Source organism: Heterocephalus glaber, unplaced genomic scaffold, assembly GCF_053883595.1.
Source record: "Heterocephalus glaber isolate CG9 unplaced genomic scaffold, H.glaber_assembly_v1.0 deba00001497, whole genome shotgun sequence".
Taxonomy (NCBI): domain Eukaryota; kingdom Metazoa; phylum Chordata; class Mammalia; order Rodentia; family Bathyergidae; genus Heterocephalus; species Heterocephalus glaber.
In genome coordinates this window covers 73667518-73681067 of record NW_028258320.1, presented here as the reverse complement: position 1 = coordinate 73681067, position 13550 = coordinate 73667518, and the positions used below count along the sequence as shown (strand labels likewise).

The window sequence follows — 13550 nt, the reverse complement described above, 5'->3', positions numbered from 1 at the left end:
TCTAAAAAAAAATGGACTCCTGCCCAGGGGCCACTGCCTACTCCTAGCCAAATTGCCCTGAGCCCCCAGCAGTGTGTGGTATGGACTCGAGGGACATCAGCCTAACTGTAGGAAGTACAGTGGTGCCTCAGTTCATGAACATTTTTGTTTGCAAGCAATTTGGTTCACAAACAGAAGCATTTGGCAAAATTTTGTTTGCGAACTGCACTGGGTAACAAACACGACCCACCACGGTCATCTTTCCCACACAAACACAATCCTGGCCGTCTTTTCCAAAATTGTAGAACAAATTAAGGCTGTGAACCGAGGCACCACTGCGGGCCCAAGAAGCTCCTCTGGCAGGTCTGGCACACCTGCCTCGTGTCGGCAGTGCCCTGGGACGCTCCGTTGGGACGGCGCCATCACTGCTACCCTGGCCCCCCGGGGGGACTGTGGGCTCGACTGGCCCAGACAGCACGGATGCCAGGACCGCTGTCTGCCTCTGGGCCTTGGATCCTCTCAGGTCTGGGCTCCTGTGTGGTTCCTCGGCCCTGCCCGGCCTCACCCCGCTCCCTCAGCTTGGAGGCTGGTTCTCGCACCTGGAAACCTGCTCAGAGGACCCCTGTGGCCAGACAGGCTTTTCCAGAACAGACGGGGTGCTGGAAATCGGGCCGGGCCGAGGGTTCCGCCAGAAGCCAGAGCCAGGCCCGGGAGAGGGGCCGCCTCGGAGGCAGACTGGCGACTGACGGCGGCCGAGGAGAACTGGGGGCGGGAGGGGGACTTGGGCGCCACCGCTGTGCCTGGGCCACACCCGGTAACCTCTTCTCCACCCTTGGCTTTCCCGGTTGTCAGGTGGACCCGGCACGTCTTCCCTTGGGTGTTGACACTGGGAATGAAGCCAAGGAAGGTCAAAGGCCTCAGGCTGGAGCTGCCCACTCCAGGCATCCGACGTGGTCACCTTGAGCACGTGAGGCCTGCCTGGGGCCCACCCGCTGCCCCCACCCGAACCGCACCGCCTCTCCCTCTCCGGCCTGGCTCCTTCCTCTTCCACTTTCATTCTCCTCTCGCTCTTCCTTCCACCTGGTTGGTGGCCTGAAGTGGCCAGAGGGATGAAGCTGAGCCTGCCCTCCCCGGGGAGGAGCCACCAGACACACCTAGGACAGCGAAGCTGGAAAGGTGACTGGGCCAGGCCCAGGCCGGTGAGGAGCGGTGTCTCCTGACACCACGCCTCACCTCTGCCTCCCCACCCACCCCTCACTCAGCGCCTGCCTGCCACCTGCTCCCCTCACCCCTGCCCTCCTCCCAGGAGCTCCTCCTATGTCCCAGGGAGGGTCTGAGGTGAAGAGGAGGCTGTGAACTGCAGAGCCCACTGCCACAGTCGCTTCTAGCTGGAGAAGAGACCCCAGAGGGCCTCTTCCTCTTGCCCTCTCCGAGGTCCAGACAAAAGAGATGGGCAGGGACTGCCTGGTGCCCACTCTGAACGGGGCGCTGAGGCTGCCCAACTGACAGCGAAACCAGCGACAAAGCTTTGGGCCTGAAGAGGGAGGTCATGGGATAAGGCAGGCTGAGACCCTGAGGGTCTGGGGCTTGTGGGTCTTGGGAGAGACCAGGAGGCTCCCTCCCTTGTTCCCGCTGGACCTCTGCTACCTTTAAGCCAAGCAACCAGGGTCTGGTGGACAAAGGCCAATGTATGCATGAAGGGCACTGAGGTGTGGCCAGGGGGAGTGGACAACAGGTCCCCTACTTCTGCATGAGGTCTGCAGCTTTGGAGTCTGCTTGGGCGCCCCACCCCCAGGCTCTAGGAGAAGTCTCAAGTGCCCGACTTGCTGTGGGGAGAGGCGGGTCTTCCAGGTCTCCACACCACCCCTCAGCGCACCTGTTTCTGGGAGGGAGGCCCCAGGACACCTCCGCACCGTCTGAATGTTAGTTTTGCCTGCAAGGAGCTGGGCTCTCTACAGCCCTGCTGATGGCAGCGCTCAGGGAGAGGCCAGTGCTACTTAGGAGGGCTTGTTCTCAGCCACCTGGCCTGTGACCTGCACCCCAGTCCCCTAGCCTGGCCCCAAACCTGAGGATTCAGGCTCCAAGCCCAAGCCGGGCTTCTGAATGAGGAGGAGGAGCTGCCTGCTCTCAGCCTAGGCCCATGTATCATCCTCGCCCCAACATTTCCAACAGCCTCAACCATCAAATGTTTCCAAGGTTCTTAGCATGCGTGGGACCCTGAGCAAGAGAAAGGATCAAAGATGGCTTCTCTTGTTGGGCAAATTCTCCTTCCGTTCTTCTCCCACCAGAGCTCCATCAAACAAGCCTGCTGGCCTTGAAAAAGACTCATCTTCAGCTTTCTCTCCAAATCCTCCCCAGGCTTCACAGCATGGGTCCTTCCCAGGGAGAAATCAAGATGAAAGAATAAAAGCAGAGCTGGATTCCAATTCTACGCTGCTCTGGATGATTTGGGGCAAGTCACTTTCTCTTTCTCTGAACCTCGGCTTCCTAATCTGTCACAGGAAAGTAGCTTTCCTTGCAGAGTTGTGTGAGGACTGAACACGGTGGGACCTGTGCCGGCAGGTACTCAGGAAGCCTGTTAGACCACAACTCAGAGGCCGTGGGGTCTGCCATGGACGCTGCCTCCTAAATCTCTCTCCTTTTGGCTCCTCTTTCTGTCCATTGTCATGGCCCTAGTCTGAGCTCCTGTTTCCCCCTGAAAGCATTTACATGATGAATTCCTGGGTGCCTCACTGGTCTCCCTATTCCCTGTCTCTTCTGTCAGCCTCACAGGGCTGGAGAGGTGGCTCTCTCAGATGCAAATCATTGTCCTGGCACTCCAGTGCCATGCCTGACTTAGGAGCGAGATGAAATCCAGCTGCCTTCAGAAGCAAGGAGTCCATTGGTGATCTGGCCCCATCTTCCTCCTGGCTGTATTTCCACACTGCCACTCAGTCTCCTCCCTCCCTCCAGCCCCTTGCTCCCACTCCCATTGCACACGCTCTTCCTCGGCTTGGCATGTCCGTACTCAGCGCATCCAGCTAAGGCTGAAGGGGACTGGCTATGTGCCAGTCACTTGCTAAGCTTTCCATTTTCTCATGAGGTGATCATCCCTGTTTAACAGGTGACAAAAGCCAAGTCTAAGAGGTGAACGCTGAGATCCTGCATGGTCCCAGATCCATGCTCTTCCCTCACCACTGTCTCCCAGCTCCGATGCCCCTCCTCCAGGAAGCCTTCCCCTGCTCCAGGTGTGGGGACCGGATCTGGCTCCGTGTGTTAGGGGGCAGTGTGTGTAAATGCATTTCGAGAAGCAGAAATCCCCTTTTGGGGTAAGTACATGATCAGTCCAACAAACCTGGATTCTGTATGGAGGTAAAAACTCATGCAGCTGCATGGCATTAGAAACTAATTGGGAGAGAGACCCTATCTCAAAATACCTAAACAAAAACAAACAAACAAACAAAAAAACTATTGGTGAATAGTAACAGGGCATAGTGGTGGGCGCCAGTAACCCCAGAACTCAGGAGGCTGAGGCAGAAGGAACATGAGTTCAAGGCCAGCCCGGGCCACATAGCATGACCCTGTCTCAAAACAAAACAAGCCTGGCTACAACCTGAATGCCCAACAATAGGAAAACAGTTGAGAAAATTGATAGAATTGATGGAGTACTCTGTGGTGATTTTCAGTGATTAAAAAAAAGTATGAAAATATTTTAAGATTGTTGGGCAGGCAAATAAGGAGTTACAGAACTCAAAATAGAATGTTTGATTCCTTTTTGGTTTGGGGTATGTGTGTGTGTGTGTGTGTGTGTGTGTGTGTGTCTGTGTGTGTGCAAACCAGCATAGGGAAACGGAAAGAACACCAGATGTTACAAGTCCCAGCTGGGGCAGCAAGGATAAAATTTTAACCTTAAGGATGGGTGGAGTCTATCTGAATTTTCTAAGATTTCCACACAGTAAACATATATTAGTTGTGTAATTTCTAAAAAGTGTGATGAAGAGATCGTTCCCTCCACTCTGAGGGTTCACAGTCTAAGAAGGGAGCACGCACACACACACACACACACACACACACACACACACATCAAAACAGGAAGCGGAGAGGGTGGGCTTCTCGCTGAGGGGTTCTGGGGACCTCTCCAGGAGCGAATCGAATTTGAAATTACAGTTAGAGGAGACATTTGGGGTGCAACCAGAAAACTGAGCCTCTGGCTCCCGGTTCTCTGAAGACGATGGGGAGTGACAAAGAGCATTCTTCAACCGTCCAGCAGACCTGTGTCCTGGGACCCAGTCCCCCTCCACAGTGGGGGGACACAGAATCCTACCTAGGGATGGTGTCTTCTACACAACACAGCCACTGGCTGGAGAGGGGTACATTCGTCACAGTAGCGGCCTTGCAGTCATCCTGCTGAACCCCACAGCCTGGCACAGGCACGGGGTCTTCCCTGGGGCCGCCACTCTGCCGAGCGAGCCTGAGTTTCCCACCTCCCACCTCCTCTTTGCCTTCCTTTCCTAAACACTATTTCCTCCCAAGCTACCGAAGCGCGACTGACTCTGAACAGAAGTCAGCGGCTGTGAAGTAAAACAACCTTCAAGATAGACAGGAAGCAGGGAGATAAATCGTAAGGAGGATGCTGAGGGAGGGAGGGCGCGTGTCGGCTTTGGTCTTCTGTTTAGTGGCCGAGGTGGCGGTAGTGGTGAGGAATCGAGGCCAGAAGCAGGAAGCCGGGTTTCCCAGCCTCGGCTTTGATGGTTTCTGGGTCCCCTGGAGCCTGGGAAGAAAGGCTCCATCTCTGCTGAACCAGCCCTTCGAAACTGCCCTTGTCTCTGAGAGATTTGAATGTGCTTGAGCAACCAGCGCTCCTGTGAGGGGAGCCTCCCATCAGGAAGAACGCCGAACAGGTTCACCAGGCGCGAGCAGCGCCCTCAGTGTGTAACCCTGAAGGGAGTGCCCCGTACTCCTAGCGATGTTCACACCCAAGCACGGTTAGAGGCGTCCCAGCCCTGGAATGTGTTTCTCATGGTTCTGAAAGCCAGCGCATCCAAGGGCAAGGGACTGGCAGCACGGTGTCTGGCGGAGGCCTATCTCCAGCTCGTAGATGGCTCTCACTGCGTTCTCACACGGGAGAAGGAGAAAGGACCTCTCTCGAGCCTCTCTTGTAAGGGGCTCTGCCCAAAAAACCCCACCACCTCCCAGAAGCCTTACCCTGTGACACCATCGCACTGGGGCTAGGAGTTGGACACAGATATTCAGACCACTGTAGGGACTCAGAACAAGGGGATTTAGCTCAGTGGTGGAGCACTTGTCTAGCGAGGTAAAGCCCTGGCTTTGGTCTTCAGTACCATAAAATTTTTCCTTTAATCTCAGCCTTGTAATTTATTTGCTGTGTAATATTAGGGAGCTGTTTAATTTCTCTGAGCTTTGGTTTCCTCACTGAAAATACATCTAAATAAAGTGCTGCCCCTGAAAGCATCTATGCCTCATCCCCAGGCACTAAGGAATATTCGCAGACTCTGCATCCCTCTGCAGGGTGCACAAACATTGTGGTAAGCCAGGACAGTGCAAATTAGCACAACCTGGGCGAGAGCGGTCTCTCATTAGGAGCTGCTCAAAGCCCCTGCCGCCAAAAGCCACTTTTCCCCTGTTTGACCCCCACCACATTTCCCCTGTATCTCCTCCACAAACCCCACCAAGCGCTGCAGCCTTTCTCATGGCCCTTCCCGAGGCCTTGGGTCCGGTGCATGTGAGTGATAAGCACGGGAAGCCAGAGTAGAGTGGAGTCAGACAGGCATGTGTGTAGCCTGGCTTGGGGCAGCTGTGAGGCCTTGGGCAACTCCATCCACCCAAACTGCATTTATATCTATTAACAAGGAGGAATTACGTTTCTTTCTCCTAGGATGGTGTTTTGAAGGGTTAAACTGACCCGGCTAAGTGCTCAATGAGCCGCACTTAGGTGTCTCTTTCTCTGGCATGTGCAGCTCTCAACACTGAGCAGTATTGGGTCCCAACATTCAGCCAGCTCTGGGTGCTGCCTTTCTGGAAGGTGCTCCAACTACTGGCTTGTTTCAGACACTGATACACTTCAAAATGCCCTTTCAGATTACTGAGTCTCAAATCTGGCTGCCTGTCAGAGCCACCTGGAGAGAATCTTTTCAAAAATGGCACATGCCGATAATCCCAGCACTATGGGAGGCTAAACCAGAAGGACTGCAAGTTCGAGCCCAGCCTGGGCAATTTAGAAACTTAGCTCAGTGTGAGGGCCCTGTGTTCAATCTCCAGTACCCATTACCAGCTCTAAAAATTCCTAGACACCATTTTACCCACCAAGTCACCCTCTAGGAATTAAGCCCAGGAATCTGCACTCTACAAACACTTCTCAGGGTCTTAGGAGGTCCCTGCTGTGGAAGAAAACACCCTTTCCTTCTAGCAAAGCTGCCAAGTCAGTGAGCTTTGAGTCATTTTGCTCCATTATTCAGAATACGCAACAGACAATGATGGCATGTGTTTATTGTTTCACTCATCCCAAAAACAGTCATTAAGTGCCTCCTGTGTAGAACAATAGTTAAATGTTTAGGCTGTGGGCAGGTTCACACTCACACGGATGGCCATAAACAAAGAGACAAATCATAAATATCAAGTGCTGACAATGTTGTGGAGAAACTGGAACCCTCCCATGCTACTGGTGAGAAGGTCACATGGTACAACCACTTGGGAAAAGAGTCTGTCAGTTCCTCAAGTTAGTAAAGAGAGCATATCCCACAGTCCAGCAGTTCTACTCCTGGGTATGTATGCAAGAAAAACGAAAGGATCCATCCACACAAAAACTTTCCCTCAAGTGGTCATAGCAGCAGCATTCATAATACGAAGAAATGAAAACAACCGAAATGCCCACCAGCTAGTGAATGGATAAAAAAATGCAGTCTCCACACAGTGGGATGTTCTGAGGCAATGGAAGGAAAAGTAGAATGTCCCCACCCATTACGTGGATGGGCCTTGAAAATATTGTGCTACATGAAAGAACCCATGTAAAATGGATCACATATTTCATGATTCCATTTACATGAAGTGTCCAGAAAACACAAACCTGCAGACAAAGGTTGGTAGATTGGTAGTTGCCAAGGGCTGAGAGATTAAGGCAAAATGGGGAATGACGAATGGGTATGAACTTTCTTTCTGAGGTGAGGAAATGTTCAAAAATTGACTGACTTGGTGGTTGCAGAATTCTGTGAATACATTGAAAACTCCCTTATTGTGTGCTTTAGGTGAATTGTACGGTATGTGAGATAGATCTCAATAAATCTGCTATTAAAAATAGAGAGCCTGGGCCGGGGATTTACCTCAGTGGTTCCATCACCTGCCTTGCAAGGGCAAGGTCCTGAGTTCAATTCCCAGTACCAAAAAAAAAAAAAATAGAGAGCCAGGGCAGAACAGGCCTGTAATCCCAGCACTCCGGGAGGGCCGAGGCAGGAAGGACCGTGAGTTTAGGCCAGCCTGGGCAACTGAGCAACTTAGAAAGACCCTGTCACCAAATAAAAATTTTGTAAAAGGGGTGGGGATGTAGCTCAGTGGGAAGGTCCTGGGATCAATCCCTAGTACCACACACAAAAAAAATAGAGCTCAGTCTAAAGCCTGACTCCCGGCTGGAATCCCAGTTACACTGTTCACTAGCTGAGTAAGTCTTCATGCCTTAATTCCCTCCTATGGCTGTTGTTAAGATTAATGGAGTAAATAGATGAAAAGTCTTATAGGACTACCTGATCCATGGAAAGTGCTCAGTAAATATTAGCTTTTATTGCTTTCAGCCAAGTGTTTCTAGATCTGAGCAGTCCAATGTGATAGCAACTAGAGTTTAAACATTAGCTACTCTGAATTGAGTATAAAATACACACCAAAAACTGGTTATCTGTTTGCAGAAGATTGAAACTGTGTAGTAAATTAAAATAAAAATGGATCAAAAATCTAAACATTAAAACAGAAACATTAAACTTACTAGAAAATAGGGCCAGGGATTTAGCTCAGTGGTGCCGTGCCTGCCTGGCAAGCACAAGGCCTGAGTTCATCCCTGGTACATGAAAAAAAATAAAGAAAAGAAAAGAACAAAAGAAACAAGCTGTGTTATGTACACATACCAGCTCCCCAGGATAGTTGTAAACTGCACATACTACAGACCTGTACAAATAAAATAAAATCTAAAAATAATGAAATACATACCAGACTTTAAGGGTTTAGTATCCAAAGTAAAATACCTCATTAGTAATATTTATAATAATTACATGTCAAAATGATAATATTTGTATATATTGGGTTAAGAGAAACATATTAGTAAAATTAATTTTACCTTTTCCAGTTTTAATGAGGCTCCTAGAAAATTCTTACAATTACATAGTATACAGATAACATCATAAGTAATGGTGAAAGCTTTCCTCATGAACTAGGCAAGAGTACCTTCTTTGCCACTTCTATTCAACATTGTGCTGGAGTTCTAGGCAAGAAAATTAAGCAAGAAAATTAAATAAAAGGCACTCAGACTGCAAAGGAAGCAGTAAAACTATTTCTATTGACAGATAATCTTTTACATAGGAAATTCTAAGACAACTTCCCCCCAGAAAAGCATTAGAGCCAGTAAATGAGTTCAGCAAGGTTTCAGAAGCCAAGATCTATATACAAAAATAATTGTATTTCCATACACTAGCAATAAAAAATCCAAAAAATAGAATTTATAAAAGAATTTCACTTAAAAGTATCAAAAAGAATAAAATAGGAATAAATTTAATAGAAGTACAAGATTTATACATTGAAAACTGCAAAATGTTATTGAAAGAAATTAAACAAGACCTAAATAAATAGAAGGCTATCCCATAGTTATGAACTTGAAGACTCAATATTGTTAAGATGGCAATATTCCCAATGAGTTACAGATTCAATGCAATCTCAACTAAAACTCCGCTGGCTTCTTTGCAAGAGTTGATAAGCTAATCCTAAAATTAATGTAGAAATGCAAAGAACCCAGAATAGCCAAAACAATTTTGAAAAGAAAAACAGGACTCATATTTCCCAATTTTAAAACTTACTGAAAGCTAAGGTAATTAAGACAGTGCTGTATGGGCCTAAGGATAGACACATAGATCGATGGAATAGAATTGAGAGGCCAGAAATAGTCCAACAGTTATGTTAATTATTTTCAGCAAGGGCTCCAAGACCATCCAGTGGGGAAAAAGGAGTCTTCTCCACATGGTGTGGGGCAAACTGAGATCCACACCTGAAAAATGGAACTGACATTTTAATCTTTCATCAGATACAAAAAGTAACTCCAGATGGATCAAAGAGCTAATTGTAAGAGCAAACACCATACAACTCTAGATGAAAACATAGGGACACATTTCTGTGACCTTGGATTTGGCTGTGGTTTTCTACAAATGACACCAAATTCACAGCAACAAGGGAAAAAATAGATCAACTGGACACATCAAAATTAAAAACTCTGCATTTCAAGAGACATCAATAAAAAAGTGAAAAAACAATCCATAAATGAGAGAAAAATTTTGCATCAGGGACTTGTATCTATTATAAAATCTATTAATTATATGTAAATAATTATCCTAACTCAATAATAAAAATGTGGATAAACCAATTTTAAAGGAGGGAAAGTATCTGAATAGAAAGCTATCCAAAGAAGATATACAAGTGAGCAATAAGCACATAAAAGGATGAGTAACATAATCAGCATCAGAAAAACACAAGTCATGACCACAATGAGATACTAGTTGGGCCGGGGATTTAGCTCAGTGGTTCTACCGCCTGCCTTGCAAGTTCAAGGTCCCGAGTTCGATCCCCAGTACCAAAAAACAAACAAACAAAAAACAATGAGATACTAGTTCACACTGACTAGGGTGCTATACTAAAATTTTTTAAAACAGAGGGTAGCTGAGGGTAGACTTGTGGAGACCACTTGCTTAGCTTACTTGAGTTCCTAGGTTTGATACCCAGTACCAGACACACAAAACACACACACACACACACACACACACACACAGAGCGAGATAATTGTTGGAAGGGATGTGGAAGAATCTGAACCTTCATACCTTGCTTGTGGGAAGGTAGCATGATTCAGCCACTTTGGAAAATAGTGTGGCAGTTGCTCAAAAAGTTAAACATAGTTTCACCCTGCTGTCTAGCAATTCCACTCCTAGGTATGTATATACCCAAGAGAATTGAAAGCATATGTCCACTGACAAAGTAGATACCACCCAAATGTCCATCAAGTGATGAATGGGTAAGCCAAGTATGGTCTTCTCTATAAATGGAACATTATTTGGCACTGAAAGGAAATTAAGTACATGTTACAACTAGAAGAACCTTGAAAGCACTGTGCGAAGTAAAAGAAGCCAGTTACAACCAACTGTGTATTACGTGACTCTGTATCTGCTAGTTATACATCAGTGGATTCAAGCAGCGGTAGACTGAAAATATTCAGAAAAAAATCGCATCTGTATTGAACATCCACAGACTTTTTCAGTCATTATTCTTTAAATAACACAGTATGAAAATCTGCGTATCACTCATAATGTGTTAGGTATTACAGGCAACCTCGATATTATTTAACATCTACAAGCAGATATGTATAGGTTAGATGCAAGCATTACCTTTTTTTCTACAAAGAAACTTCACTGAGAACCTGAGGATTTTGGTATCTGCAGGGCTCCTGGAAGTAATCCTGTCTCCCCACACCCACACCTACCGAGACTGAAACGTTAGAATAGGCAAATCTATAGTGACAGGAAGTAGATCAGTGGTTGCCAAAGCAGTAGGGGGAAGGAGGAATGGAAACTGATTGCTAATGGATATGAGGTTTCGTTTTGGGGTGATGAAAATGTTCCAGAATTAGATAATGGCGATGGCTGCTCAAGCTTCTGAATACACTGTAATATGCACTTTAAAAGATAAATTGATATTATATGAGTTCCACCACAGTTTTAAATGGGAGAAATTATATATGTGACTCACAATTTTTAAAGTCCATTTTTAAAAAAGACTATTTTTAGAGCAGTTTCAGACTCACAGCAAAATTGAGCAGAAGGTCCAGAGTTCCCATTTCCCTCCCCACACAGCACCTCTCTGCGGCCACCCCCCGCCCTAGTCCAGAGTTTTCACTGGGGCTCACAGCTGGCCATTTCCAGTCTGTGCGGTTTGACAAATGACATGCCTCCACCACTACAGTATCCTCCACCACTACAGCATCATCCACAGTGGTTTCACTGCCCTAAAAACCCTCTGGTCTAGGCAACCCATTTGGGACCCCTCCTGTCTCCCAGGAGCTATTCTTATTCCTAATTCTTATTCTGCATTCTTATTCCCCAATAAATGTTCCTACTCTTAACCTCCGCTGTTCCTTAGACAAACACAGCATATCTGACATCTAGCAAGATGGGAGTAACATCTATTCCCCCTGTATTACCCCTTCTGTCTCTTAGACAGAAGCTATCTTTCTCTCAATAAACCCTTCCTATATATGGTTTATACACAATGAAGTACTACTCTGCTCCAAAGGATAAATTTGAGTCATTTGTAGAAAAAGGGAGGCACCTTGAAACCATACTATTAAGTGAAATACTATAAATCAGACACAAGCTTAAATATCACATGGTTTCTCTTATATGAGAAACCCGAAGTATAAAAAATGTAAAGAGCAAGTTACAAGATAGATAATAGGAAACAGAGAGCTAGATTTTTTGCAAATGGAAAAGGTAGCATGAGATAGATGGAAATAGGAAGAAGAGAAGAGGAAGTAAAAGAATGAAGATGTGTTTGTTATGTACAGGCACCAATTCCCCACGATGAATGTAATCATTATGTACTGCGAACATGTACTAATAAAAATTTTTTTTAAATAAACGTAAAAAATTCTTCCTACCCTTAACCTCTGTCATTCCTAGAATTCATTCTTCGAGTTTAGAGAACACGAACTTGGCATTTCGGATGTCTAGCAGGCATTGAAGCCAGCATGTTACGGGGACACCCGCACACCCATGTTTACTACAGCACAAGGCATAGTAGCCAAGACACGGAGCCAGCTGTGGCGCCCACGGCCAGTTTTAGCAGTTGCAAAAAAACCACAGCCCTCAGCAAAGACACGCCACTCCTCAGGTGGCTGAAGACCAGGAATATGTCCTGCTCTCCACCTAGATACAGGTGTGCCGTGTCCTCGAACACAGAATGCAGAACGGATGTTACAGAAAGGAGAAAAGACCACAGAGCACAGCACAACATCTTCCCGGTGCCAAGTGACCCAACAACACCCACACATCTGCCCTGACTGTGCATGGACCCCGACCACAAATATTTGCTCCGACCACTGTACGTGCCAGACCCTTCCCCATCCCTTATAAAAATCTCTGCCTGTCCTTTGTTCCCCACTGACAGGCTGCTCACCCTCAGTGCACCTGCACCCAGGTGAATAAAGTCAATGTCTCGTTACCCTCCAAAAAACAAAAAAATACCCTCTGGTCTGCCTGTCCTCCCTCTCAGTTTACTTTTCAACTCATCCACTGATGGACACTTAGGTTGTTTCCAAGTTTTGGTGATCAGAAATACAGCTGGCACAAACACCCGCATGAGGCTTGTGTGGACATAAGTTTTCAGTTCATTTTACTAAATACCAAAGAATGTGACTGCTGGCTCGTATGGAAAGAGAATGTTTGGTTTCATAAGAAACTGCAAACTGTCTTCCAAATCCAGCATACATGTTGCGCTCACGGCAATGACTGAGTTTCTACTGCTCTGTGCTTTCCTGACACACAAGGTCTGGAGTTTTGCCATTCTGAGAGTGGCCCGTGGTATCTCCTTGTGCCTTGAGGACACTATATTTTTATTAGACAGTGGAGCCCTGGACACTGGGATAAGGCAGGGAGAGAGACCCACAAACTCCCGGCCCACGTGGAGATCCTATTTTGGTAGGAGGCCATAATAGGGCCAAGACACGTAGCTCAGTTGGCTCCCACCAGAAGACAAGACCAAAGGCCTCATCCTAACAAGTCATTTCCTAAGGGAAAAGTATCTTCAGAGTGGGGACAAAATAAGACAAGGGAAGGGGCCGGGGATTTAGCTTAGTGGTTCTGGCGCCTGCCTCAAAAGCTTAAGGTCTTGAGTTCGATACCCCGTACCAAAAAAAAAAAACAAGACAAGGGAATAAGAACAATCCAGAACAACCCTTTCCCAGCACTAGGAAATTCACCAAAACATATATCAGAGGAATGAGGAGCTAGTCCCCGGCTGCATGTTCCAATACTCTGATTTTACAGAGGAAGGGAAAGCCTTGCCTCTGGCATGTTCATTGTTGTTGGGGTTTTTTTTTTTGTACCAGGGATTGAACTTGGGACCATGCGCTTGCACAGCAGGCGCCGGAACCACTGAGCTAAATCCCCAGCCATCTTTTTTTTTTTTTGGTACCAGGGATTGAACTTGGGTCCTTGCACTTGCGCAGCAGGCAGCAAAACCACTGAGATAAATCTCCGGCCCTGTTCATTGTTTTAAGACAAAGCACGTACTCTTTTTTTTCACTTTTCTTTTTTGGTTCCGTGAATTGAACCCAGGGC

General features: G+C 47.0%; 1 protein-coding gene across 1 annotated transcript; it reads left to right on the top strand.

The window, feature by feature from the left end:
- Positions 1–11: 11 nt before the first annotated feature.
- LOC147825754 (uncharacterized) lies at positions 12–9504 on the top strand. The gene is made up of 3 exons (XM_087185354.1): positions 12–21; positions 63–1155; positions 2268–9504. The coding sequence occupies exons 1-2, from the start codon at positions 12–14 to the stop codon at positions 1073–1075; spliced, it is 1023 nt and encodes a 340-aa protein (XP_087041480.1). The 3' UTR covers positions 1076–1155; positions 2268–9504.
- The last annotated feature ends 4046 nt before the right edge of the window (positions 9505–13550 follow it).